This window comes from Artibeus jamaicensis, unplaced genomic scaffold (assembly GCF_021234435.1).
Source record: "Artibeus jamaicensis isolate MK-2021 breed Jamaican fruit bat unplaced genomic scaffold, CSHL_Jam_final scaffold_854, whole genome shotgun sequence".
Lineage (NCBI taxonomy): Eukaryota > Metazoa > Chordata > Mammalia > Chiroptera > Phyllostomidae > Artibeus > Artibeus jamaicensis.
In genome coordinates this window covers 1,173,706-1,199,754 of record NW_026522058.1, presented here as the reverse complement: position 1 = coordinate 1,199,754, position 26,049 = coordinate 1,173,706, and the positions used below count along the sequence as shown (strand labels likewise).

The 26,049-nt window shown below is 39.5% G+C and overlaps 1 protein-coding gene and 1 pseudogene across 2 annotated transcripts; one reads left to right on the top strand and one right to left on the bottom strand.

Moving 5' to 3' along the window:
• Positions 1-768, top strand: LOC128626697 (60S ribosomal protein L7-like; annotated as a pseudogene).
• Positions 769-7,537: 6,769 nt separating this feature from the next.
• On the bottom strand, positions 7,538-22,953 carry TTC5 (tetratricopeptide repeat domain 5). 2 transcript variants are annotated; one of them, XM_037128583.2, is made up of 10 exons: positions 22,886-22,953; positions 19,304-19,436; positions 18,218-18,429; positions 17,724-17,874; positions 16,393-16,484; positions 12,928-12,984; positions 12,252-12,398; positions 11,859-12,073; positions 10,660-10,804; positions 7,538-8,255 (listed from the first exon to the last, which is right to left on the bottom strand). In XM_037128583.2, exons 1-10 carry the CDS (start codon positions 22,934-22,936, stop codon positions 8,136-8,138), a joined length of 1,323 nt encoding a protein of 440 aa, XP_036984478.2. In that variant the 5' UTR covers positions 22,937-22,953; the 3' UTR covers positions 7,538-8,135. The 2 variants fall into 2 exon arrangements, with proteins under 2 accessions (XP_036984478.2, XP_036984479.2); XM_037128584.2 differs by having other exon boundaries at positions 8,168-8,255; positions 10,660-10,787.
• Positions 22,954-26,049: the final 3,096 nt, after the last annotated feature.

Genomic DNA, 26,049 nt, shown 5'->3' with positions numbered 1-26,049 from the left:
CTTTTTTTTCCAGCTGGAATCATGGAAGGCGCAGAAGAGAAGAAGGTTCCTGCTGTGCCAGAAACTCTTAAGAAAAAGCAAAGAAATTTCACAGAGCTGAAAATCAAGCACCTGAGAAAGAAGTTTGCCCAAAAGATGCTTCAAAAGGCAAGGAGGAAGCACACCTATGAAAAAGCTAAGCATTATCACAAGGAATATAGGCAGAAGTATAGATCTGAAATTCAAACAGCTAGAATGGCGAGAAAAGCTGGCAACTTCTATGTACCTGCAGAACCCAAATTGGGAACCCAAATTTGCAATCAGGATCAGAGGTATCAGTGATGTAAGCACAAAGGCCTGAAAGGTTCTACAGCCTCTTCACCTTCACCAGATCTTCAATGGCACCTTTGTTAAGCTCAACAAGGCTTCCATTAACATGCTGAGGACTGTGGAACCATATATTGCATGGAGGTACCTTAACCTGAAGTAAGTAAATGAATTGATGTACAAGTGTGGGTATGGGAAAATCAACAAAAAATGAATTGCCCTGACAGATAACGCATTGATTGCTTGATCTCTTGGTAAATATGGAATAATCTGCATGGAGGATCTTATTCATGAGGTCTATACTGTTGGAATACGCTTCAAGAAGCAAACAACTTCCTGTGGCCCTTCAAATTATCTTCTCCACGAGGAAGAATGAAGAAAAAGACCACCCATTTTGTCAAAGGTGGAGATGCTGGTAACAGGAAGGACCAGATCAACAGGCTTATTAGAAGGATGAACTAAGGTATTCACCATGGTCATTTTTGTAATCTGATCAGTTAATAAACAGGAACTACTTTAAAACTGATGATAAAAAAACAAAAAAATAAACATTACAAATAATTTAGGAGTAATTTGAAATTTTAAGTAAAATGAATTACTAAAAAAAATACAAACTATCAAAAATGAAGAGAAAGCTTGCATAATTCAATCCAATAAACAACAAAAAATTTAAATGTGTGGTTAAGCTTTCCACAAAGAAAATGCCAGGTGCTGATGCCAGAACTTTATAGGCAAGTTCTACCAAGAAAAATGATAAACCAATTTTATATAAACTTTGCAAATAAACACATAAAAGAAAAACTCTTTACTCCTTGTATAAGGGTAATATAACTTTGATATCAAAACCAGACGAGAATAGATTAAAAAATAAAAAGTATACACTCAAACTAGCATCATTTGTGACCCACAGGTACAAAATCCTAAATATTACACTAGTAAATCCAGCAATGTGTAAATATATATATACCCTGACCAAGTTAGGTTTGTACTAAGAATGCAAATTTGGTTTATTAATCAAAAGTCAAGTGCTCTAATTCATCACATTATCAAATTAAAGAAGAAAAATAATTTGCCATTTCAATTAACGCAGAAATAGCATTAGATAAAATATCTTTTCATGATAAAACTCAAAACAGGCTTGGAATATAAGAGTACATGTATGTAAAACCATACAATAATCTCATTTAATATTGAAATACTGAAAATATTTCCATCAAGCACAGGAATAAGAAAAGAATACTTGCTATCATCACTTCTATTCAGCATAGCAGAGGTACTAACTAGTCCAGCAACAAAACAAAACAAAACATAAAAGGATCAAAAAGACGCAAAAATAGTCATTTTGTACACAGAAAACCAAAAGAAATCAACAATTAGAATGAGTCCCAAAAATGTCACAGATACAAAAATGTATATAAAATAGCCTATTGTATTGATATGTCCAACCACACTTATCAAATGTAATCTTCAAAATTATACTACTTACAATAGCATCAAACACTATGAAGAACTAACTGGGATTAAGTCTGATAAAATATATAAGACTTTTTATGAAAAGTAGATAATTGTATTAAAATACATTGAAGAAAACCTAAATAACTAAAAAAATCATACATAAGAAGATTCAGTTACAAAGATGTCTACTCTTCCTAAATTGATCTATAAATTGAATATAATCCCAATATAAATTCCAAAGTTTTTCATGGAAATTTGCAAGCTAATTCTAAAGTGTAAATGAGCCACATGTTAGGAACTACATGAAAGAAACTTGTATGATCAGATACTGACTTTTAGAAAACCATAAAACCATGTGGTACTGGCACAGAGATAAACTGACCAAAATAAATGACAACTGGGAACTCAGAAACAGCCCTACATATGTATGAAAAGTTGGTTTAAGGTACACTGGGCTTTAAAGATCAGTGGTTAATAATGGATTCTTCAATAAAAGGTGCTGGGTCCATTAATTAGTCATTATGAAAAAAATGATATAAGCTATACTACAACAGAACAAAAACTCATGAAAGAAATGACAAAAATTCATAAAGCAAGTGGTAAAATGTCTTTATGACTGCAGGGTAGAGAAGGACTCCTTAAAACATAAATTGCACTAACCATAAAAGAAAATACTACAAACTCAGTAACACTGAATTTAAGAACTCTGTTCAAAAAAAGATCCATTTCAGAAAGTAATAAGACAAGCTAAAAAACTCTTAGATGTTTGAAGCACACAAAATGACAAAAGAAAACTTCTGGTCAAGATGGAGGCATAGGCAGGCACATTTCGCCTCCTGGAACAACCACAAGAATGCTTACAAATCACTTCAAAACAAATAACACCCAGAACTGCCATAAAATCAAACTATATGGAAGGCCGAAAACCAAGAATTTAAAGAACCCACCTTAATCCAGATGGGTAGAAAGAGCAGAGATGTGGAGTAGGGGCAGAGAGGCAAGGAGAAGCTGTGTGGTGCCGAGAGGCTCTGGCAGAGGCAGAATGGGCAGTCCCACATTCACCTGTGGTGGATAAAAATCGGGAGGGACACCTTGGTAATGTAGGATCCCAGCCCCAGGTCAGACTAAACAGCCCCAGGTTCAAGCACCAGGAAAATAAATCCTCATAACTTATGGCTGCAGAAAGAGTGGGGGTTGGGAAGAAACTGCTGGATTCTTGGAAGAGTCTGTTTAAAGGGCCTGCACAGATTTAGAATATATACAAATCAACCTACTCTGGAATTTATCACCAGGGTAACAGCTGAAGGACATCAGTCACATATGGGGAGGGGGTAAGGTGATTAGAAAAGGGGCAAGTGCAGGACAAACCTCCAGAAGCCAGGCAGCAGCACAGTCCCTTCCCCAAGCCTTCCCCTGACACACAGCCACAAAGCTGAGAAGCAGTTGGCCCCACCCTGGCAAATAACCAAGGCTCCCCCCATACAACTTAAGACTTGTGCTAAGACAGAAAGTCAAAGCAACTCTATCTAATACACAGAGACAAATACAGGGAGGCTGCTAAACTGAGGAGACAAAGAAATATGGCCTAAATGGAATCTGAGAGAGCCTATCAGATGCAATTCCAAGCACAGGTGATCAGGATGCTCATAGAACTCATTGAGTATGGCAAAAACATAAAAGGAAGCAATGAAGGCTACACTAAGTGAAATATAGAAAAATCCACAGGGAACAACACTGAAGGGAAAAAAGTCCAGATTCAAATCAATCATTTGAAACCTAAGGAAGAAATAAACATTCAACCAGAACAGAAAGAAGAAAAAAAGAATTTAAAAAAACAAGGATAGTGTAAGAAGACTCTGGGACAACTCCTAAAGTGCCAACATCCAAATCATAGGGATGCCAGAAGGATAAGAAGGAAGAGCAAGAAATATGAAAACTTTACCTGCACTTCCATTCTAAATGATAGCTTTGCTGGATAGAGTCATCTTGAATATAGGTCCTTGCCTTTCATGACTTGGAATACTTCTTTCCAGCCTCTTCCTGCCTGCAAGGTTTCTTTAGAGAAATCAGCTGATAGTCTTATGGGAACTCCTTTGTAGGTAACTCTTCTTTCCTCTTGCTGCTTTTAAGACTCTCTATCTTTAATCTTGGGTAACTTAATGATGTGCCTTAGTGTGTTCCTCTTTGAGTCCAACGTCTTTGGGACTCTCTAATAAGGTCATGTTAAAAGAGTTCATCATCACCAAACCATTATTATATAAAATGTTAAAGAGACTTATCTATGAAAAAGATAAAAAATATGAACAGTAAAATGATAACAATCTCACAACTATCAACAAATGAACCTAAAGAAAAGAAAAACAATGAAAATAAAAACTAAGCAAATAACTAGAACAGGACAGAATTAGAGAAATGGATCTTACAATGGAGGGTTTTCAGTGGGGAGGGGAAAGGGAAGAATGGATGGGGAGAAAAGGTAAAGGGAAGAAGCATAATTGGCAGGCATAAAATATACAGGGAGAGGTCAAAAATGGTATAGGAAACAGAGAACTCAAAGAACTTATATGTACAACCCATGGACATGAACTAGGATGGGGGGAATGCTGGAGGGTTGAGGGGGTGCGGGGTGGAGGGGGGATGAAGGGGGAAAAATTGGGAAAACAGTAATACCATAACCAATAAAATATACTTAATAAAAAAGAAATGTGAAAACTTATTTGAAAAAATATGAAAGAAAACTTCTGTGATTTGGCAAAGGAAGTAGAGTCCCAAACAAATTGAACCCACACTACGACAAATCATATTTAAAATGCCAAAGGTTAAACATAAAAAATCTTAATAGCAGCAAGAGAAACACAAAGTTACCTACAAAAGAGTTCCTATAAGACTACCAACTGAGTTATTTACAATAGCCAAGTACTAGAAACAGCCTAAGTACCCATCAGTAAATGAGTGGATTAAAATCTGTACATTTACACAATGGAATACTACACAGCAAAAAAAAGAAAAAAAAAAAAAGAACTCCTACCTTTCCCAACAACATGGATGAAACTGGAGAGTATTATGCTAAGTGAAATAAGTCAGGAGGAAGAAGACAAATACCATATGATCTCACCTATAAGTGGAACCTAATCAACAAAACAAATGAGAAAATAGAACCAGATACATTGACATAAAGAACTGACAGTGACCAGAGTGGTGGAAGGAAGGGGATAAGAGGGGGAAGAAGGGGAAGGGGCAAGCCAAGGAACACAAATACAGGACTCATGGTCAGAGATAATTGCGGGGGAGGGGGGGTGGGCTATGGGAGTTGCGGGGGACTAGGCAAGGTAGAGCAATGGGAGAAAGGAGGGACAACTGTAAGTGAGCAATAAAAAAAAGACTATCAGCTGATTTCTCAAAAAAAACCTCTGCAGGCAAGAAGGGACCAGCAAGAAGTATTCAAAGGCATGAAAAGCAAAGACCTACAATGAAGATGACTCTATCCAGCAAAGCTATCATTTAAAATGGAAGGGCAGATAAAGTGCTTCCCACACAAGGTAAAGCTAAAGGAGGTAGTTCATCAGCATCAAGCCATTATTACATGAAATGTTAAAGGTAGTTATTTAAGAAAAAGATCAGAATTATGAACATTAAAATGACAACTCAAAACTATCAACTGAATCTTTAAAAAAATAACAAAACTAAGCAAATAAACAGAACAGATACAGAATCATAGGGATTAAGATCATTTGGAAGTTTATCAGGTAGGAGGGGGAAGGGGGAAAATGAGGAAGAGGTGCAGGCATTCAGAAGCATAATTGCTAGGCATAAAAATAGACAGGGGGATGTTAAAAACAGTATAGGAAATGGAGAAGCCAAAGAACTTATATGTATGACCCCTGGACCTGATCCAAGGGAGTGATTGCTAGAGGGAAGGGGGTATCAGGAAGAGCAAGGCAAAGTGGAAAATATTGGGACCTTAATAGCATAATCAATAAAATATACTTTAAAAAATAACAAAAGATTACTATACAGGGATACATAAATAAGTTCTATAAATCAATTTGAATTTCAATACAGAATGGACAAAAGCACAGAGTCATTTTCACCATGAGAAAATATTAGTGGCTTGTAAATATATGAAAAGATCCTCTAGCCCATAACAGCGAAACATAAATTAAAAGCACAGGAGCTATCATTTTAACCTCCTATACTTGCAACCCCTTAAAAGTAAGACAACATCCAACAAAGGAGGATGAGGAGCATTGGGAAGACTCATCCATGGATAACAGAGACATAAATTGGTGCAGCCATTTTGGAAATGTTTGGTATTTCTCAATAAAGTTGAGCACGTGTATACTTTATAACCCTGCAATCCCAAACTTGTGTCAATATTCTGAAACAATGGTTCTCACATTTTAGTATGTGTAGGAATCACTGAGAGGGTTTGTTAAACACAGATGGCTGGACTCTTCCTTAGAGTTTTTAATTCAAGAATTGGGGCCAAAAAATCTCCATTTCTAAGAAGTTCCAGGTAATGCTAATGCTCTGAAAACATGCTATTAAAGTAACTCTTGTACTTACACATCAAGACATGTACAAAATATTAATAATGTATTCCCCGATAGAAAAAATGAAAAACAAGACCCAAATATCCTTTAACGGTAGGATGTGCATACTGGCATAATCGTACACTGAGATATTTTACAGCTATGAAAACAAAGGAGCTCATGAAAAGGCAAACAGGGCTTCCAAGATACTAGTGATGCTCTGGTTTTTAAGCTAGGTACACATTTTCACAAGTATTTTAATTACTCCTTAAGCTGTTAAAAAAGAAAACTACATACATATTTTACATGTTCGTTTGTTCATATATTTCATCACAAAGTCATTTAAGTTGTGCTTCTACCACCTACTGGCCAGTTTTCTACAGCCTGGCCCAACCCAGAACATGTCATCTCAGGACCTGAGTAAAAACAGAAGTTACTGGATCTCATCTCTCTGCTGACCCTGATGGCATACATCACCCCCCACCCACACACACCAATCGCTTTAAACTACTTCTCAAGATATTTTGCACCCCCTCAAGTTCCTCATTGCTGTTCCTGGACTGCAAGCCTTGAAATCAACAACCAGAACTGAATACAAGGCTCCACCTGTGGTCTGACAGGCAATGTATTAAAAACTACCTCTAGCTACCAGATTCACAGTGTAATCTACATAAAAAGTGTTTTTGCAATGGTATCACACTGGCTTTACTCATACTGACTTTACCTTATCTACTAAAACTTTGGGCCTCTGGACCAAAAGAATGGGCTCAATTCCATCCTAGATTCAGCCCTTCTGCCTTCTTTAGATAGGTCTGTGCTTACTCTATCATCCATTATGAAGAGCCCTCTGCATTTTACACTTTAAAATTGAATGAGACATCAATGATACACAAATCACTAAGAACTGAACAAGTCTTTCTTCCAAGTTAATCTATATCCAATTAACATACCACTTAATTACCTATTCATTCTCTCACATATTTCCATTTTTCCACAAGAATATTAAAAGAAACTGTTATAAAGTTTATCACCAGCACCTGAAAACAGAAAACAAGTATCTAACTCTCTTTCTGTCTAGCACCACTATTAGAAGAGTCATCTTGGACCATGATGACGACCACCCTAGGGTTGACAGAATGGGGAATGGAAGGAAGCTGGTTGCCAGCAACGTTGTGGAGCTGCCACTCGGCCCTGGGCTGCCTGGGAACTCTCTGGGACTACCAGAATGTCAACTGGGTGAGAAATAAACTAGTTTGTATAAAGGGGAAAAAGGTGGTGGGGTGCTACTCTAATTGACTAAAGTGATCCTAAAAACCAAGAATCCAAGCCTGGAGAGAACAAAGCAAGCCAAACAAGGCATTATTATTTTCCAAACATATTTAATTCTGTTCCAGCCCCAAAGAAGGGGATAAACCTAAATTTTAAAAATAAAAATAAAAGTTGCTCAAAAACCAAGCCATTATAAAATTAAGCCCCCTCCCTCAGCAATAAATACTGAAATGATATATACACATGAGGCTCAGGAAGGAGGCAAGAACAGGAACCCTGGGGACTCTGTCCCATGGCAAGATCCCAACACTTTGACCAGTTCCATGCTCTTTGCCCAAAACATAGAAGAGCAATGAAAGACACAGGAGTATGTGGCCCAAGTGAGAGCTAGAACCTGTTAAGAGGAGAGAAAGAAAAGACACACAGCATCTTTCAGGGCAGAGGAAGGGAAGGTCGTCATCTAACAGCCCCCCATTCCAGGTGAGTCACTGGATGTGGCTGGTCCAGCTGATGAGTGCCCTAGAGCTTATCTTCGTGCCTCCATTCCCTCTTTCACATGCAGGCTAAGTAAGGTCATTCACACTGTGGCCGTGAGGCCACTGTAGCAGCAGCCTGGCTGCTGGAGCCCTGAGGCTTCCCATTCACCACCAGCAGGAGGGGTGTCTCCACACGAACACTGGCAAAGGAATAGTCCTAGAAAAGACAAACATACAGAGGTTCAGCATATCATAGACCCTAAGATGGAACAAACTCCCACATGGGGGTACACCACCTGTGGCTTTCTCCTCCTCTCCCCGCAACCAGCACTACCCCCCACCTCCATCTCACATTCAACAAAGCTGAGCTAAGAGAGGGGATATAATTTTCCCAAGGTTTTCAATTTTCAGAAGGACGATCTGGGGCAGGTAGGGTGCCAGTAATGTCACTACAAAAATGAGGCAATTCTCTGCTTCAAAATAGACAAGTTCCTGGCACTGCCTAACAAAAGGGTGCCGCCAACTCTCACAGAACCTGCCCTTCCCACAGTGTTGGTTGACTGGATTATAACTGGATGCACATAGCAACCAGCCAGGTGGAAATTTCTGCAGAACTCTTAGTCCAAGTGTTTGTAAGGACCTAAATTAACCTGCCAGCTATAAATTAAAGTTACTTCTCCCTTTATAGTGGAAGAAGAAACAAAATGTGTGGTTTAGACATTCTCCTCATAACAGAAAATATCAGCTCCATTCATCAGTTCAAATGTACTTGAAGTTATAAAAGATGTTTTTAAAAGATCTTCATCCAAAAAATATTGTCCCATTAGGAGTGTGAATGAGGCTCATTTAAGTCACGTCAAAGAGGTCAACTGAACAGTTCTTATAAATCAGTATTTTAAAATATCCTAGCAGAAACATAGGCAAATGATTAAAAAATGGCAATTTATAAAAGGAATATAACTAGTCCATAAACATGAAAAAATGTTCAACCTCACCAGTAATCAAGAAACCAAGGCCAAACAACAGTGATGCTATATTTTTCACATAAAATCAGTAAGTAATTTTTCAAAGGTTTCTACACTACGAAATACAGTTCCCTGTATTTCTGCAGGGAAATAATTACTCACATCCACTTTTGGTAATAACCGGTACAACCTTCCACAAAGTTATTGGGCAATATGTATCACAAAAATCTCGGAAATCTGCATACTCTCTAGAGCTGGGGTTCTGCCTCAGAAATTCATTAAGGATGTAATCATGGACATAGGCAGAAATAAAAATATCTATTATGGTGCTTTTATAAGACTAAAAAAAGTTAGGAATAATCTACTTCAGGGGTCAGCAAATTTGTTCTGTAAAGGGCTAAATAATAAGTATTTTAGGCTTTGTAGGTCATACGATCTGTCACGGAACCACTCAACTCTGACACTCTGCTGCAAAAGCAGCCACAGACAATAGTCAACAAATGAGTGTGACCTTGTTTCAAAACAATTTACTTATGAACACTGACATTTGAATTTCCTGTAATTTTCATGTATCACAAATTACTCTTTTTCTGATTTAAAAGTACAGATGTCATTCTTAACTTACAGGCTATGCAAAACAGACAGTTAGCCAGATACGGTCAACGAGCTATACAGTGTCCACTCCTGACCTAAATGGTAAACAAGTGATTAAACATCTACTCTCAGAATTTTTAGGAGGATTAACTGAGCCAGTGCAGGAAGTAAAACTTAGTGCCTAGCAGTCAGTTAAGTGTTCAATAAATCTGAACTATCATCCTAATCTTCATCACCAACTCTACGTGTAAACTCAGAACAATGTTGTAAAATCCTTAAAAATACAGGAAATGTTGACAAGTGTCTGCATATACTATTCTATTCATCATTTAAACTATACATACAAATGTGTGTGTATGTATATATGAAAAGGAAAAAGACTGGAGGTATGTATACATATCAAACTATTACAGTAATAACAGCTCAGTAACAATATTTTAGTCCATTTTTTAAGATTTATTTTTAGTGAGATAATTGACTTATAACATTGTGTAAGTGTAAGGTGTATGACATGTTGATTCATATACTGTAATATGAATTCCACCTGGTTTTAGCTAACACCTCTATCATGTCACATAATTATCCTTTCTGTTTTGTGGTGGGAACAATTAAGATCTAGTCTCTTGGCAACTTTGAAGTGTATAATACCATTTGGTCCATAATCAATCACTGGCCTGTGCATTAGATCTCTGGGACATACTTACCTACTACTTGCAAGTCTGCACCCTTAAACAATGTCCCCCCGGCCCCCCCACCCCATGGCAACCCCCATTCTATTCTCTGTTTTCTACAAAGTTCAGCTTCTTTAGACTCCACATATAAGTGATATCACGTGCTATTTCTTTGTCTGCTCAGTCCATTTTTTCATCCCTTCTCTTTACCAGTAGTTTCCCTATTTAGTAAAAATTACATATATGTGTGTGTGTGTGTGTGTCTGTATTTATATATATGATATCATACATAGACACATAGATGCATTTCTTTACACATTTTTAAAAAGAGATAAACTTGGACCTACTTCCAGAATCTTTAAGTTGAGAGACAATCCTAGCTACCACTCACCTTTCCTTTGTGCTGAATCCGGTGAAGCCGAAGGCTGGGCTCAGGGATGGCCACAGAGTCGCCAATGAGCACTCCCCAGCTCTGCACCATATTGTACACCATCACTGCATAGCAAGGTCCATCTGAATCTACCAGGCCAAATGTACTGCCAGGTTAAAATACATTAAGAGGAGGGGGGCAGGGAAGAAAAATGGGCAAGAAAGAACAAAAACAGTGGTTTTAAAATACCAGTAAAATAAATAAGTGCTTTCTTAGTAACTCATTTTGAAAACCTGTAACAGGTACCATCACCTACCATGGACATCTGAGTCCTCGTTTGTTTAGGACACATGCACAGTGAGACCATTCAACAATTACTAAAAATGAACTAGCTCAAAATGCTGCAGGTGAAACATTATTCCTGGTCTGTCAATTTAACTATCACAACCTTCATCAAACTCTCTAACCATAACTGGCAATTTAGTTTAATTCCACAAACTTTTGCTGAACTTTATATGTCAAGCATTGTGCTTAGCAGTGAGACACAAATCCAGCTATGAATGAGCTAACAGTCTAGCCGGAGTCAGACAACTAACCCAACACTTTATACAGTACAACGTGACAGGTGCTAGAATAACTTTTCTCTTATGACAAATTCAGTAAAGTAAAGGTTGGGCATTGGAGAAATATCCAGATCAAAAAGCAGGAAAGGTTTCCTTGAAGAGACTAAATCTTAAAGGAATGAAAAATAGCTGGGTCAAAAACAGGGAAACTAATTCTCAATGTGGGAACAAGAACAGGGACTGACTGCAAAGGAGTGAGAACTTTCTGGAAGTGAGGGAAGGACTAAGGAATGATGGCATTGATAAAACCCTAATTTTTCAAGAGTTAAAAATTTCCTAAATAATCGTGCTTAACTTATTTCCTTTGCTAGATTGTAAGCACCCTTTGAGTCCTTTACACTTCTCTCTTTCTCTCTTTTTTACTCCATACAACACATATAGCTGATGCTCAATAAATATTTGTTGAAATGGGGAAAAATGGGTGGTAACAGAATCTACAGAGACGGTTAGACATCACCTGCTCATGAGACAATCACAGGAGGGAAGCAGAACTCACTAATCTGTGACCACTAATTATGTCTTCAACTGTCAGGGAAAGGTCAGGAAGGGAGAGCAGTAGTTCAAAAAGGTAGGAGAAGTTTGGCAAGAGAAACTCACAAGGGCACTTTCTCCTCTGTGGTAAGGCTGAACACTACCTTCCCCAGGACCACTGCACCACTGTTCACACCAGGCTGCAGTGCACTCAGAGGCTTGAGCTCCAGGGTCACCTTCTGCCCAGAGGCTGACTGGTAGTGCCCATCACCACAAGGACCTAGATGGGCTGGGCGCAAGTTTCCCAGCATGCTCTGCAATTTTTTGCTCTTTACCTTTCCCTGCAAAGGAAGGGGATACAGGTGAGAAGCTGGGAACTAGTCACTCCCCTCGAGAGTGTAGTCCTTCCCTCCCACCTACCCACTTCCTAGGGTCGCTACTGCCAAAACCTATTCTATTCTAATTTGATTGATGTACAGTAGCATAAAAAAGCAGGATTCAGCCTTTACAAATCTTTACCTTGCTCTCAAGGAGGCTGGTTAATCTATTCAGGAATTCCAGGAGTTGTTGCTCTCGCTGTCGGGGCTCTGGCCAGGCAGGATCCAGTGCTGCTGCCTGAGAGAAGCCCTCCAGGGCCTCCCCATAATTCTCTTCATATTTATGTAACTGCACAAGAAATCACCAAAAACCTCCCAATTACAAGTATATTTAACACAAACTGTGCCAGGGGCGTAGGGGAGAGTAATGGCACAATGGATTAGGCCAGTTGTTTTCCTGTCCTACAGTGAACATCCTGAAGAGATCGTAAACACCTCAACATCCTGGCCATAGTGATCACAACCCCCAAAATGGAGTCATTGCAAAGAAGCTAAGTTTCAAACTCTAAAATGGTTAAGTTGCATATATCGGCTCATTCTACTTTGATATTTACAATGAGAATTTCAGAAAGTCTTCTAAACTGTCCCACCCTAGCCCCTACATACACTCCCTCACCCTCGACCCTGACTCCTCTCCCTCTAATGGTTCCACCACCAAATACTGAAGTTAAACTGAGACAGTTCTTTATAGAAGTAATTTTACATTTCTCTTGCAATCTATGCCACGCCTTGCCCCTAGGAATACTCAGCTATCCTCACAAGCCAAGACCCAGATGTATTAGACTTGCAGACAAGCCCCCTCTCCCCGCAGGCCTTACCGTTGCCCTGTTCAGATGAAGATCGGGATTGCTGGAAGCGGTCCTGTCAACCTTCTCCTGCAGAGGGACAAAAAGATCGCCGGTGCATCCTGCCTCAGCCTTAAGGATGGCCATGCCCAGCATGTCCTAAATCTCCTCTCCCTGAAAACACTCAAGCTTCTTCCTTGTCAAAACATTACTTACACCCACACTGATGTACAGTAGTTGTTTGTGTGGTATATTACACAGTCCCTGAAAACTCAAGGATGCTAAGGGTTTTGTATGTGCATGAAACTTTAACATATGATTATACTTTATCCATTCAATAGTACAAAAAGAGAAGAAATTTGTGAAAGCATTCTTATTTTAAAAAATATTTTCATAGGGAGATGATGGTGTATACATTAGGAAAGACTAAAAAAGAAATAATGTCTTTATGTGGAACCACAAAAGGCCCCGCATAGCAACAGTGATACTGACAAAGAAGAACAAAGTTGGAGAAATCACTCTACCTAATATCAAACTACACTGTAAGGCCATAGTCATTTACACAGCATGGTACTGTCATAAAAACAGACACATAGATCAAGAGAACAGAATAGAGAGCCCCCAAATAAACCCACACCTTTACAGTCCATTAATATTCAACAGAGGAAGCAAGCACATACAATGGGCTAAAGATAGTTTATTCAATAAATGGTATTGGGAAAATTGGACATGTATATGAAGAAAAATGAAATTAGACTGCCTTCTTACACCACACACAAGAATAAATTCCAAATGGATTAAAGACTTAAATATTAGACTCTAAACCATAAAAATCCTAGAAGAAAACATAGGCAGTAAAATCTCAGACATTGCTCACAGCAATCTTCTATCTGATATATCTCCCCAGGTAAGGCAAACAAAAGAAAAATAAACAAATGGGACTAAATCAAACTAAAAAGTTTTTGCACAGCAAAGGAGACCATAAACAAAATAAAAAGACAACCAGAATGGGAGAACAGATTTGCCAATATATCTGATAAAGAGTTAATATCCAAAATTTATAAAGAACTTATACAACTCAACACCAATACAAAAAATCCAATTAAAAATGGGCAAAGGACCTGAATAAACACTTCTCCAAAGAGGACATACACACAGCTAGTAGACACATGAAAGGTGTTCAACGTCACTAATCATCAGAGAAATGCAAATTAAAACACAATGAGATACCACCTCACACCTGTCAGAATGGCCATCGTCAATAAATCAACAAACAACGAGGGCTGGCAAGGATGTGAAAAAAGGGGAAGCCATTTGCCCTGTTGGTGGGAGTGCAGACTGGTGCAGCCACTGTGGAAAGCAGTGTGGAGATACTTCAAAAAATTAAAAATGGATCTGCCTTTTGACCCAGAGATCCCACTTCTAGGAATATATCCAACGGAATCCAAAACACTACTTTGAAAGAACATAAGCACCCACATGTTCATTGCAGTGTTATTTATAATCACCAAGATATGAGAGAAGCCTAAGTGTCCATCACTAGATGAGTGAATAAAATAACTATGGGGCATTCACACAATGAAATACTCCTCGGTCTTAAAAGAGAAGAAAATCATCCCCTTTGCATCAGCATGAATGGACCTGGAGAACATTATGTTAAGTGAAATAAGCCAGTCAGAAAAAGATAAATACCATATGGTTTCACTTACATGTGGAATCTAACGAAGAAACTGAACTAACAAGCAAAACAGAGACTGACTCATAGATGAAGAGCAGCATGACAGGTATTGGGGGACCCAGGGGGTGCAGGGATTGAGCTAAAAAGAAAAAGGACTCATGGGCATGGACAACAGTGTGGTGACTGTGGGGTGGTGGGGCGGGGCATAAGGGTATTGAATGATAATAGCACAAGCACAGTTAAAAAATTTTTTAAAAGAAAGAAAAAGGAAAAGAAATAATGTTGACTTAATGCTTTTCTTCTGGAGCCCAGCTCCAGACACAGGCAGAATCATGTCTATATACACAAGCCCCCTTAATACACACATCGAAAGCCCAGCTCTGGTTCTCTAATTTAAAGAGATGGCTGTAAGCCAGGTGGTGAAAGACATATACCACATGATCTCACCTATAACAGGAATCTAATCAACAAAACAAACAAGCAAGCAAAATATAACCAAAGACACTTAACTAGAGAGCAGCTGACAGTGACCAGGGAGGAGGGAATTTCAGAGAAAAGGGGGAAGGGTTTGCAGGAATACGCCTATAAAGGACACATGGACAATAACAGGGGAGGGGGGTGGAAACAGGAGGGAGGTGGGGAAGGCTGGAGATAAAAGGCAGAAAACTGTACTTGAACAATTAAAATTTTTAAAAAATGAAAAAAAGAGGTGGCCAGAATCCACATGTCAGTGCAGACCAATGTGCCTCGAAGAAACTGCTGGTGACGTTTATGGCTTATGTTCATTTTATTTTTTTTAACTCACTCATTGCCTGGCACATAGCAAAAGTACAAACAACATGAATTAATACTGTTTAAATGCTTGACTCAAATATGTTTTAAAATGCAAGTTTGGGTGAAGAAATTCAGAGTTAAATTTTAGCAGAAGCCAAACACAAAATTTTAAAGGAAGTACAACATACTATTCTTTAAAGTATAAATATTAATCAAATTAAGAAATTAGAGTAAAATATAATCCTTCTGCCTAAAAGCTCTCTGATTGAAAAAAGGGCAGTTCCTAACTTGCAAATATGAATATAAGGTAACTACATTCTTTATTCTGCCACACAGAGCAAAATCAGTAACAATAAGTTAAAAAGCAATTCTGTGTCAAGAGAAGCAAGAAGCAAACGAAGAAAGGTGAATATAAAGCCTAAATTAAAAGTGCTCAGAAGGCCAATGAGAATCTTTTAATAATGAGTAACCAGGCACCCACGGCCTGAAGGAACCCCATGCAAGTGGTTCCTGACACAAAAATGGCCTGAAGACCTAAGCAAAGCTTGAGGTCCGGTGAAATAATTCCTAGAAAGTGATCCAAAATGAGTTATATGCTATTTTCTACTTTAGCCTGTGGGAAATCCAGAGCCATAGTATGTAATGATTAATCTGGGCATAGCACCTAATTTATAATTATTAGTTTTCATTTCTTTTAAAATATGCACACAAGTATTAATAAACGTTACTTTAATACAGACTTTTTCCCATTTAAAAAGATGAACATGTTGGCACAGGCTCTGTGATTTGGATACATGCCTATAACAAAATCTACACAGCTCAAGTTGCTATCTAGCACTGAGGCACTGCACTGCAAGGGGTTGCTAATACTCGAGTGCTAAGAGGAAATAAGTCACCTCTATAGACACAGCTTTGCAAAACCACACATGTTAGATGCCAGCAAACTCTGCCATCCTGCTTGCTCGAGAGCCACAAGGAAGACTGAACGGCACTCCTGCTTCTGTTGCTGCCCTACTCATCTGGCCGGGGTGACCATAAATACTCACTGCTTGGGCATAGGCACTGAGGGCTTGCTGGGAGATCTTAGGGTTCTGGCCAGTATTGAAGTACAGAGAAAGGTAAGCATTCCCCAGAATATCTGAAAGAGAAACACAGGGTTTACATTAGGCATGTAGGAAGCCTGGAAGTTGCCATGCCATCCTAATAAGAGCAGAAGTGACTGGAAAAATCACAACTCTTCTTGGATCAGTTACAGAGGGGACATCAGCGGGCAAACCATTGCCCCGAAAACTGGAAGGACAGATAGGTAAACACTGGCAGTTACAGCTTTATAAGAACAGAAACGCATGAGCTGCCACAGGAAACAGTGCTGGGGCATGAAAAGCTGAACTGTCATTGATGAATTACTGGAGGCTCAGCACGGACAAGTCTGGAAGTTAAAAACTGCAGGGGTCCTAGTCATAAGGAGGCCCCCACAGTATTACGAGATCAACCTCCAGAAGGTCAACCAGATCCCCAGAACACATATCAGAGAAAAAAAAGTCCCCTGTTATTCCAGCAGGATTGAAAATAGGAACATTCTGAAATATGCTAGAGCACTCTGTTCCTAACAAAAGTGAACAAGGCTGCCCTCAGGGAACTAGTTAACCAGGACCGAACCAAGAAGGGAAATAACCAGCTCCACTTCACTCTAGCCATCCTGCCCCACCTACGAGAGGAGAAGAAACTGAAGTAGTGGTGGATTATCTCAGAGCCCAAGTTCAAGAAATGACCTGTTCTGAAACGACCTTCACTCTGAAAAGTCTATGAGAAGGCCCGACACAAACTAGTGATGACACTGTATTTAGCGCACGGCACATTCCACTGGGATAGAGGCAAACGAGGAGAAAGCTGCACAGACTATACACAAAAGCCCTGCCTTGCTTACGTAGAACATAAGCCCCCTCTCTTGAATGAAAAGATCCAAGAGTTCCTAGAATAGTGGTTCAACAAAATACCTTTCAGGCTTCTTCAAAGCAAAGATGCCTTGCCCTGACCAGTGTGGCTCAGTCAGTTGGACATCACCTCACAAAGAAAAAGGCTGCACGTTTGATTCCTGGTCAGGGCACATGCCTGGGTTGTGAGTTTGGTCCCCGGCTGGGGCACGTACAAGAGGCAATAGATCAATGTTTCTCATACTGATGTTTCTTTCCCTTTTTCTCCTTCCCTAAAAATGAATAGGTAAAAATCTTAAAAAAAAAAAAAAAAAAAAGATGCCTGGCTTTAGAGGCAGACTCTAGTTGGGCTCCAGATGACTCTGGTCTGTAGCCAGAAAGATAATGGCCACAGTCATTAAATGAGCTCTAAAAGCGGATTAGCGGTTTCTGAGAGCACTCACACCAGGAGCGGCCGTCATGGATATCCATCTGCACAGCCAACTTAGCCTGCCGGACGCTGTCCATGACGTGGCGAGAATGCTCATCGCCAGAGTCAGTCCGCAGCTGGCGAAGCACCATTGACAGGTTCTGAAGGGAGACTTTGTTCTTGCACTGCAAATGGAAAAGACGTATATACTCAACCTTGCTGATTCGACTTCGCCTTTCCAGATCTACTCTAGCCCCATCTTCTTCTAAATCTAATTTATCACCTTAATTCTTACTGCCATATGTATCTTAGACCCACATCTACAAGCACCAACTTGGTGGCTAACTTTTCTTCACTTTTCATTGCCCCTGAACCTGACCCCATCATCTTCCTTTCTCAGTGCCCTGTCCCCATTTTCCTCATTCAGTTCTGTCTCCCCACCCTTCCTTCCTTCTGATTCTTTTCTCCTAGTCCCAGCACAGCTCTACTGTGATATTCATATCCCAGAGAGGACAGAAGGAAGCTCACATGGGTGAGGGCTCCTGAGAAGCAGGTGTGGGCAGCTGCAACATCCCCTTTCTTCCAGTACACCTCCCCCAGCTGGTTCCAGGCTTCCACCAGCTTGGGCTCCAGCTTCACAGCCTTTGACAGAAGCTCTTCTGCCTTAGGACTATAGTCAGGAGTCACATTCAGTGCCTTCCCAGTCAGCATCAGAACCTGGGCCTTGCCCTGAACAGAACCTAGTAGAAAGGGGAAAAGATACAGGGAAGTGAAATAACCCAGGCAGTCTTCCTGATACAACCAGGACACTTTCTCTCATGAATAACCCCATGTCAGGTCTAGAAATGAAATACTTGAGGAAAATCTTTATGGCCAAACCACTTACTGAAAGCCTACCATAGGCAGAAAACTATGTTAACAAATGGAGTAACAAAGAAAGCATTACCCCCTTCTTTGAGGGGTTTACAATCTAGTGGAGAAGACAAAGCATATACATAGAAAATTAGAACAACAGTGAAAGAGACCATATGCATCTAGCCGTGAATGGGCTTTAAAAAGCACAAAGGAAAAAAAGACAAGACCCTTCAGATAGGAAAATGATGTAAACAAGGACAAAGGCAGAAAACATGTGGCATGTTCATGGGAGAATGCATGATCCAACAGAAAACGGAGACCTGAATACCAGGTTAAGGGGTTTGGACTTTAACCACTCAAGAGTAGCAATCTTCGATGACACTTGAGCAAAGAGGTAGACAAAAGGATAAAATCAAATGCTTTAAGTAATGATTAAGAAAGATAATGGCCACAGTCATTAAATAAGTTGATTTAGAAATAAAAGAAATTAGAGGCAGAAAGGTCAGTTAAGAAGATCATTGTAATAGTTCAAGCAACAAGTATGCTCTTTTATTTCATGGCATTTGCTATACTCAAACTTTAGTAAAACTAGTTTAGAGGACTGAAAGACTGCCATCCTGCAGAGGCGTCCTGAGAAGAAATACTCTGTTGTACTGGGCTATAGCAGCCACAAAAAGGACAAAAGAGGATACAGAGAGAAAAAAGCTATCACATGGCAGTGATGGGCAAGGGGTTGCACCCTCTGTTGGAATTTCATACCCACTACTTCCTTCATCTGCTGCAGGGTCTTCTCCATCTCCTCCCGCACATCCTGTTGCTTCCTCCCAGCATCCTCAACACTGTGTGTCTCGAAATAGCACTCTCGAAATGAATAGAGCTGATCCACCAGTTCCTAGGAAGCATAAGGATGGTACCATTAAGTGGACAGAATACCAGACAAGAAAATTTGAAGACTGGTTAGCTATACCAGATCTTTGCCTAAAAATACTGATTCTCTATCTCAACTAGGAATAACACAAGAGGCAGACAGACAAGTCTATCAGAATGCCACAGATCATAAGAAACAATGGCCAATATCCCAGGCCCACTCTCGCACTGTCCCATGCCAGTCTCTGCACCACGATGATAGTTCTCTCTCCCCCAGCCCCAGCAGGGCTTCTAATATAGCTAAGCAATTCACATACCACAGTCAAAAGGTGGGAAACACTTTGCAACCTGAGGTAAGATAAAAGTTAGTAAGTTAATCCTATGATACTAGTTCCCAAAGTATAAAAGTTTTAAATTTACCTTAAAACTGGACTTCTAACAAAAACATTCTTATCCTTGATACTTCCTGTGCTAGCATCTGCAAATACATGACCTCTGTGACCTTGATAAACACGTGAGAGTGGTTGGTTCCCCATAACAAACAGACCAATTTAAGCTTGATAACCTTGGTATTTTTGTAGGATTTTGTTCTGTTAAGTATTTGTGTTTTCCATTGCTTTATTTTGTTTTTGTCAAGTCACCTTCTGGCTCCCTTGCATTCTTTCCAAGTTAATGTTCTCTGTTAAATACTTGACAAAAAAAGTGCATATTGTACACAGCAAAATACATTAATACTATCCCATCAAGTCTTAACTATCTCTACAGCACATCCTAAACCCGTCTACCTGTTTCCATCCCACCATGACCATCCTGGTCTAAATCAGTATCATCACTCACCTGGACTAGTGCAATATCTTCTTCTTACCTAGTCATTTTGCTTCTACTCTCTCCCATTCTCCTCACTGTAGTGAGAGTAACCCTATAAAAATGCAGTTCTTTTTTTTTTAATTTTTTTATTGATTATGCTGTTACAGTTGTTCTATTCCCCTCCCTTCATTCCCCTCCACCCTACCCCCTGTCCCCACCATTACCCCCCCTTTAGTTTATGACCATGTGTCTCAAGTCCTTTAAATTCTATATTTCCCATGCTATTCTTGCCCCCCCATCTATTTTCTATCTACTGTCTATGCTACTTATTTTCTGTACCTTCTCATATCACAAACCTTCAGATAGTTTCCCACTGTAGACAGATGGTAGACTAAAATCTAACTCCTTGCTATGGTCGAGAAGATTGTATGACCGGACCTCCCACTACTCACCCTGCCTCAAACTTCACTTTTTACCACTCTCCCTCCTACAAAACTCAAGCCGCATTGCTTTTCTTCAGTTTCTCAAATCCACCAAGCTCAGTCCTGCTTTGGTGTCTTTATACATGCCGTTCCCTGTGCCTGGACGTTCCTTCCCCAGATCTTTGCAGGGCTCATTCGTCATCATCATTTAGATCTCAGTTCACGTATCAATGTCTCAGAGAGGCTTTCCCTGACTACCAAACTAAAAGACCCCTTTCTCCTCTGTCCACTGTTAAATCATTTTTCTTCATAGTACTTATCATTTGAAATCCCATGGCCTACCGTTAACTATCTATAATCTATCACCACCACTGGAATGTAAACTCCATGATGGGAGGGACTTAATTTGTTTAGCTGTATCTAAGCACTACTACAACAGGGCTTAGGACAAGACTGGCTCTCATTAAATATGTTAACTGAATGAATTAATGAAACATCCCTGTCTCTAACAAATACTTATGTCCTATGCTTAATTTAAAACCCTACCCAAAACCAGGAGAATGGACTAGCACCCTATGCAGTAGTGCTTTTCAAATTTTATTGTGTCTATTTTCAGGACCTGGCATGAGAGATTTTCATTCTAGTAGTTTTAGCAAAACTCAAAATTCTGCACTTAAACGGGCACGCTAGATGACTGTAATAAAAATGATCTATAAAATACACTCTGAAAAATATACCTTATACATCACTTGTACCCTAAGATGTCTATAAGAATGAAATCACAGCTTGCCACCATTCCCATGGATAGCAACATCACTATCCTTTCCCTCTCCTCTATTCCATTCCTGCACCTTCCCCATCCACTCTGAGATACTCCAAGCATCCTCTACCTAGCTGCTTAGTGCACCTACCACAAGTGAGCCCAGGAAAATACTATTCTCAGCAAAAATTATATCCCCTTTCTTTTTCCCTACAATCAGCATAGATGCAAATTAGGAGTTTTAGAGAGGGTCTTCTTATTTGTTGTATTTGTTAAAGCAAACATGCAAGACATTGCTTGGTTTTGTTGTTTTGCTGGAATGAACATTTTAGTAACTTCTGTCTCATGACTATATATCTATAGATAACTATAGATATATAGTTAAATTTAAGTAGGTACATGTAAAATTACAAATTAAAAAATACCTCATCACCCCCAACAACCTCAGGGATAACCACTATTTAGTATGCATTTTCAGGTTTCCATATACATATGAAATATTATTAGTGTGTATATATACATACACACACTAATATGCATGTATATATAAATATATACACACTAATATTTCTATATTTCAGCTGGTCACACTAGAAAAATAATTAAGTTAATCCAAGTCTACTGGAAGTGAAATAAAGTTTACATTCTAAAAAGTGTTATTTTAATCTGCTCAAAAAAACAAAATCTTATCTATGTTTAACTTCTGCATTAAAAGTCTTAAGCAAGTTACAAGCCTGTCCCAGGTCTAATGTTTAAATTCCAGGCTGTCTTAGAAAACAAAGAACTGAATTTCTGAGATTTAAGAAAAACCTTGGGGCATTAAAAGAAAGCTTAAGAGCCGAGCCAAGGACTTAGCTCCTACCTACATTGTACAAAAGACTAGTCCTAGCCAAAACGTCAGTCAACTGTGGACTGGGTGGAATCTGGTCTCCCCTGCATCAGACCCCAAACTGGGACTGAGCAGTGTGCAAATCAATTAATTAACTAATTAATTTTTAAAAACTATTAAACCTTAATGGGAGTAACCAGGACACATGCGGTGCAAGCCATTACTGTAACCGTTGACAATTTCAAAGCAGAGGAGTAAGGAAGAAACGGCCTTTGCGGGTATCAAAACAACCTGTAGTAACAGCTCCTGGAGATCTGCCACAAACATGTGTATGCAATTTGTTACGGGTGAATCGAGGGGAAAAAACTTCACAAGAATGTGCAGGAGTAAAGTTAGGAACAACAAATCCTCTAGCATACAGGGCTGACATTAGGTCAGATCGGCAGCAGGAGGTCCCAACGCATAGAGGGGCTGCGTCTCTGCCAGGGAGGCTGCTGGGCAGGCTGCGGCTGCACCTTCGGAAGTTGTTATAGTAACCGTACGGACAAACGCAGAGTCCCGCAGGTGCCAAGAAACTCATGGGTACTGCATAAAGTGGGTTCCCTGCTTCTCCCCGATAACAAAAGAACATACAGGTTTTAACCTATGGCCCCCACCTGCAATTTCTGCAAGATCCGCTCAACTTCTTCCTCTTCATCAGCCATCATTTCCCGGCCACTCTCGCTACTCCGCCCCCAACTTCATAACCAGAGAGTCTCATCCCTACCCTCATTATGGAGCCACAGCGACATCTAGGGAGCCGGAGGCTTACCTGCACCTGAGTAAAGCTGGTTTTCATGGAAGCGTATTGCTCCAAACCAACTCAATCCAATGACCAAAGATCAAAGGAGATGATGCTCTATAATCATTTGAGTTCATAAAGATGTTTATTTCCAAAATCCTGGAAACAATATGTTCTCAGCTTAATTGTATGTATATTTTTGTCTCATATTCCCCTACTTATATCAGGATTATAATATCACCCCAAAAGAAGACAGCTTAAGACAGTGGATGCCTGTGTTACAAGTTTAAAATTTGAAGGAAATGTAGTACAGTGGTAAGGGAACTTGTCTGAATATTTTTCAAACTTTACAGTGATTCTCTATGTATGAGGAATTTTATCATTTTGAACACACTATCCTAATAAATCTACTACACTTGGGGTGGTATTACGAAAGCCATCACTAGTAGTACACTAATGGTATATAAGTACACTAGTAATACTTATTGACAATTGACAGGCAGTATATATGCAGGTTACATAAGAAACAATGAAAGTCTCTGGAGAGGGAAACAGGCAGACTGAGAGTTTCGGGTGAGCAAAGAAAATTTTCACTGTGTACACTTTTGAATTTTTTATTTTGTATATGCATTGGCTACTCAAAAATAAGCACAGCACTGACCAGTGTGGCTCAGTTGGTTGGGCATCACTTTGCAAAGCAAAAGGTCGCTGGTTTGATTCCCACTTAGGCACATGCCAGGGTTGCATGTTTGGTCCCCAGTTGGGGTTTTGTACAAGGGGCAACCAGTGATCTTTCTCTCCTGCAACGATGTTTCTCTCCCTCTCTCTCTCCCTTTCTTCCCCTCTCTCTAAAAATTAATAAATAAAATCGTTTAAAAATAAGCATAATCTTTAAATTTAAAAAAATACTTCCACATACATTATCTCCGAAAGATACACAAGACACTGACAGCAGTAACTGCTTCCAGCAAACGGAAGTGAGTGTCTGGGAAACAGGTGCTTTTTCTGTACCTTTTGAATTTATACCATATGAATATATTAAAAATTTCAATCATAAGTAACTTTCTTAAAAATAGCATGTAATAGTCCTAACAATGTTTCTCTTTACTTTTTAGTTTTAATTATAGCTTACTTGTACTCCAGACTGATTCTGTGAAATTAAAGAAACAAAAGTTCAAGAAAGAAATCATGAATGTACATTAAAGATCCTCACACAATTTTCCAACAAAATTTAAAATTGTGTATGGAAGAAAAATACTTTGTACTGTAATCTATAAAAATCTGTGTGATTGCTATGAAATAGGGAGGGATGTTTTAAAAGTTTTAAGTCAAGATTTTTCATCCTCTTTCTCAGGCACATCAACCAATGGTCTTTGGCCCCAGTTCAACACCAACAGGAATCTCCAGTATAGGGTGTGGTGAAGAAAGAAACTTTATTCAGTGCAAAACAGCTCGATTGTGATATAGCACAGTTATGAAAATAGCACAGTTGTGAGGCAGCCCTGGGGCCAGGCCCCTCTCTGATTAGACATCTCTGCTGTGACCTCACTGATCTGCTCTGCCCTGTACTGGTTTACTACACTGTGCTCTGGGAAGACATTTCTGTGTTTCAGCTTCGATGGAAAAAACAACTGGAACTAAAGTCTCCAGTCTTCAGTGGAAAGGGAAAGTGAGCTTCAGAGCCCCAGGTGAACTGGACAGAAGTCCCAGCCCTGGTCTTTGATTGGTCTGTCTTGATTCAAATGAGGACTTCAAATTCTTACTTGGATTGATTCAAAAAGCATTGTTCTGATTGGTCAAAATGGAGCCATTCTGATTGATCAATGAAGAAGCTGATGGGGATATAGCTCTGCAGCTCCAAGGGAACAGGGAAAGCCTCAGTCTTACTAGTTGAGACAGAATTCCAGGAATCCCTTTACAAGGGCCAGCTCAGATGGCAGAAACACAATACAGGCTAGCAGTTCAAGCAGAGGCAGATATTTAAGTGCAGGCTTCTCCCTAAAGTGCAGTTTGTGTGAAAGGTCCCTGCATAGAAATGGTGGCTAGACTCTGGGGTTCTTTTTTCTTTTTAATTTGAGCCCAGTTAGCCACCAGGAACCCTTCATAGTAGGCATCTTCTTTTTCAGGGTCCACAGGCACAATATTTGGGGGGGATTTAAGTATATTTTATTGATTATGCTGTTACATTTGTCCCAGTTTTCCCTCCTTTGCCTCCCTCCACCTGGTAACCTCTTTCCTCCCAGTGGTCCCACCCCTTTAGTTCATGTCCATGGGTTGTGCACATAGCTTCTCCATTGCCTATTCTGTTCTTAACATCTCCAGCCTATTTTGTACCTACCAATTATGCTTCTAAATCCCTGCACCATTTCCTCATTCTCCCCCTTTCCCCTCTCAGCTGATAACCTGCCAAATGACCTCATCTATGATTCTGTTCCTGTTCTGTTGTTTTCTTGGTTTTTTTTCTTGTTTTTAGATTCAGTTGTTGATAGTTGTATATTTTTTGCTTTTTTAAGGTTCATGGTTTTGATCTTCCTCTCTTAAATAAGTCCCTTTAACATGTAATAATGCTTGGTGGTAATATAGTCTTTTAGATTTACCTTGCCTGGGGACACTTTATCTGCCCTTCCATTCTTTTTTTTTTTTTTTTTTTTTTTTTTTTTTTAGAGAGAGGGGAAGGGTGGGAGAAAGGGAGGAAGAGAAACATCAATGTGTGGTTGCCTCTCACATGGCCTGGGGACCTGACATGTGACCTGACTGGGAATCAAACGACCCTTTGTTTCACAACCCAGGCTAAATCCACTGAGCTACACCACCCAGGGCCCTTTCATTCTAAATGATAGTTTTGCTGGATAGAGTAACTTGGTTGTAGGCCCTTGCTATTCATCACTTTTAATACTTCTCACCAGTCCCTTCTTGCCTGAAAAGATTCTTTTGATAAATCAGCTGATAGTCTCATGGAAACTACTTTGTAAGTAATTGTATGCTTATCTCTTGCTGCTTTTAAATTCTCTCTTTATCTGTAACCTTTGGCATTTTAAT

Excerpts from the sequence above, each read along its gene's own strand:
- TTC5 (XM_037128583.2), bottom strand. The coding sequence starts at position 22,936 with ATGATGGCTGATGAAGAGGAAGAAGTTGAGCGGATCTTGCAGAAATTG. Across the intron at positions 18,430-19,303 it reads GCAGATGAAGGAAGTAGTGG|GTTCTGTTCAGGGCAAGGCC; the intron begins GTATGAAATTCC and ends CCTTTCTACTAG. Across the intron at positions 16,485-17,723 it reads CCATGACGGCCGCTCCTGGT|ATATTCTGGGGAATGCTTAC; the intron begins GTGAGTGCTCTC and ends TTTCTCTTTCAG.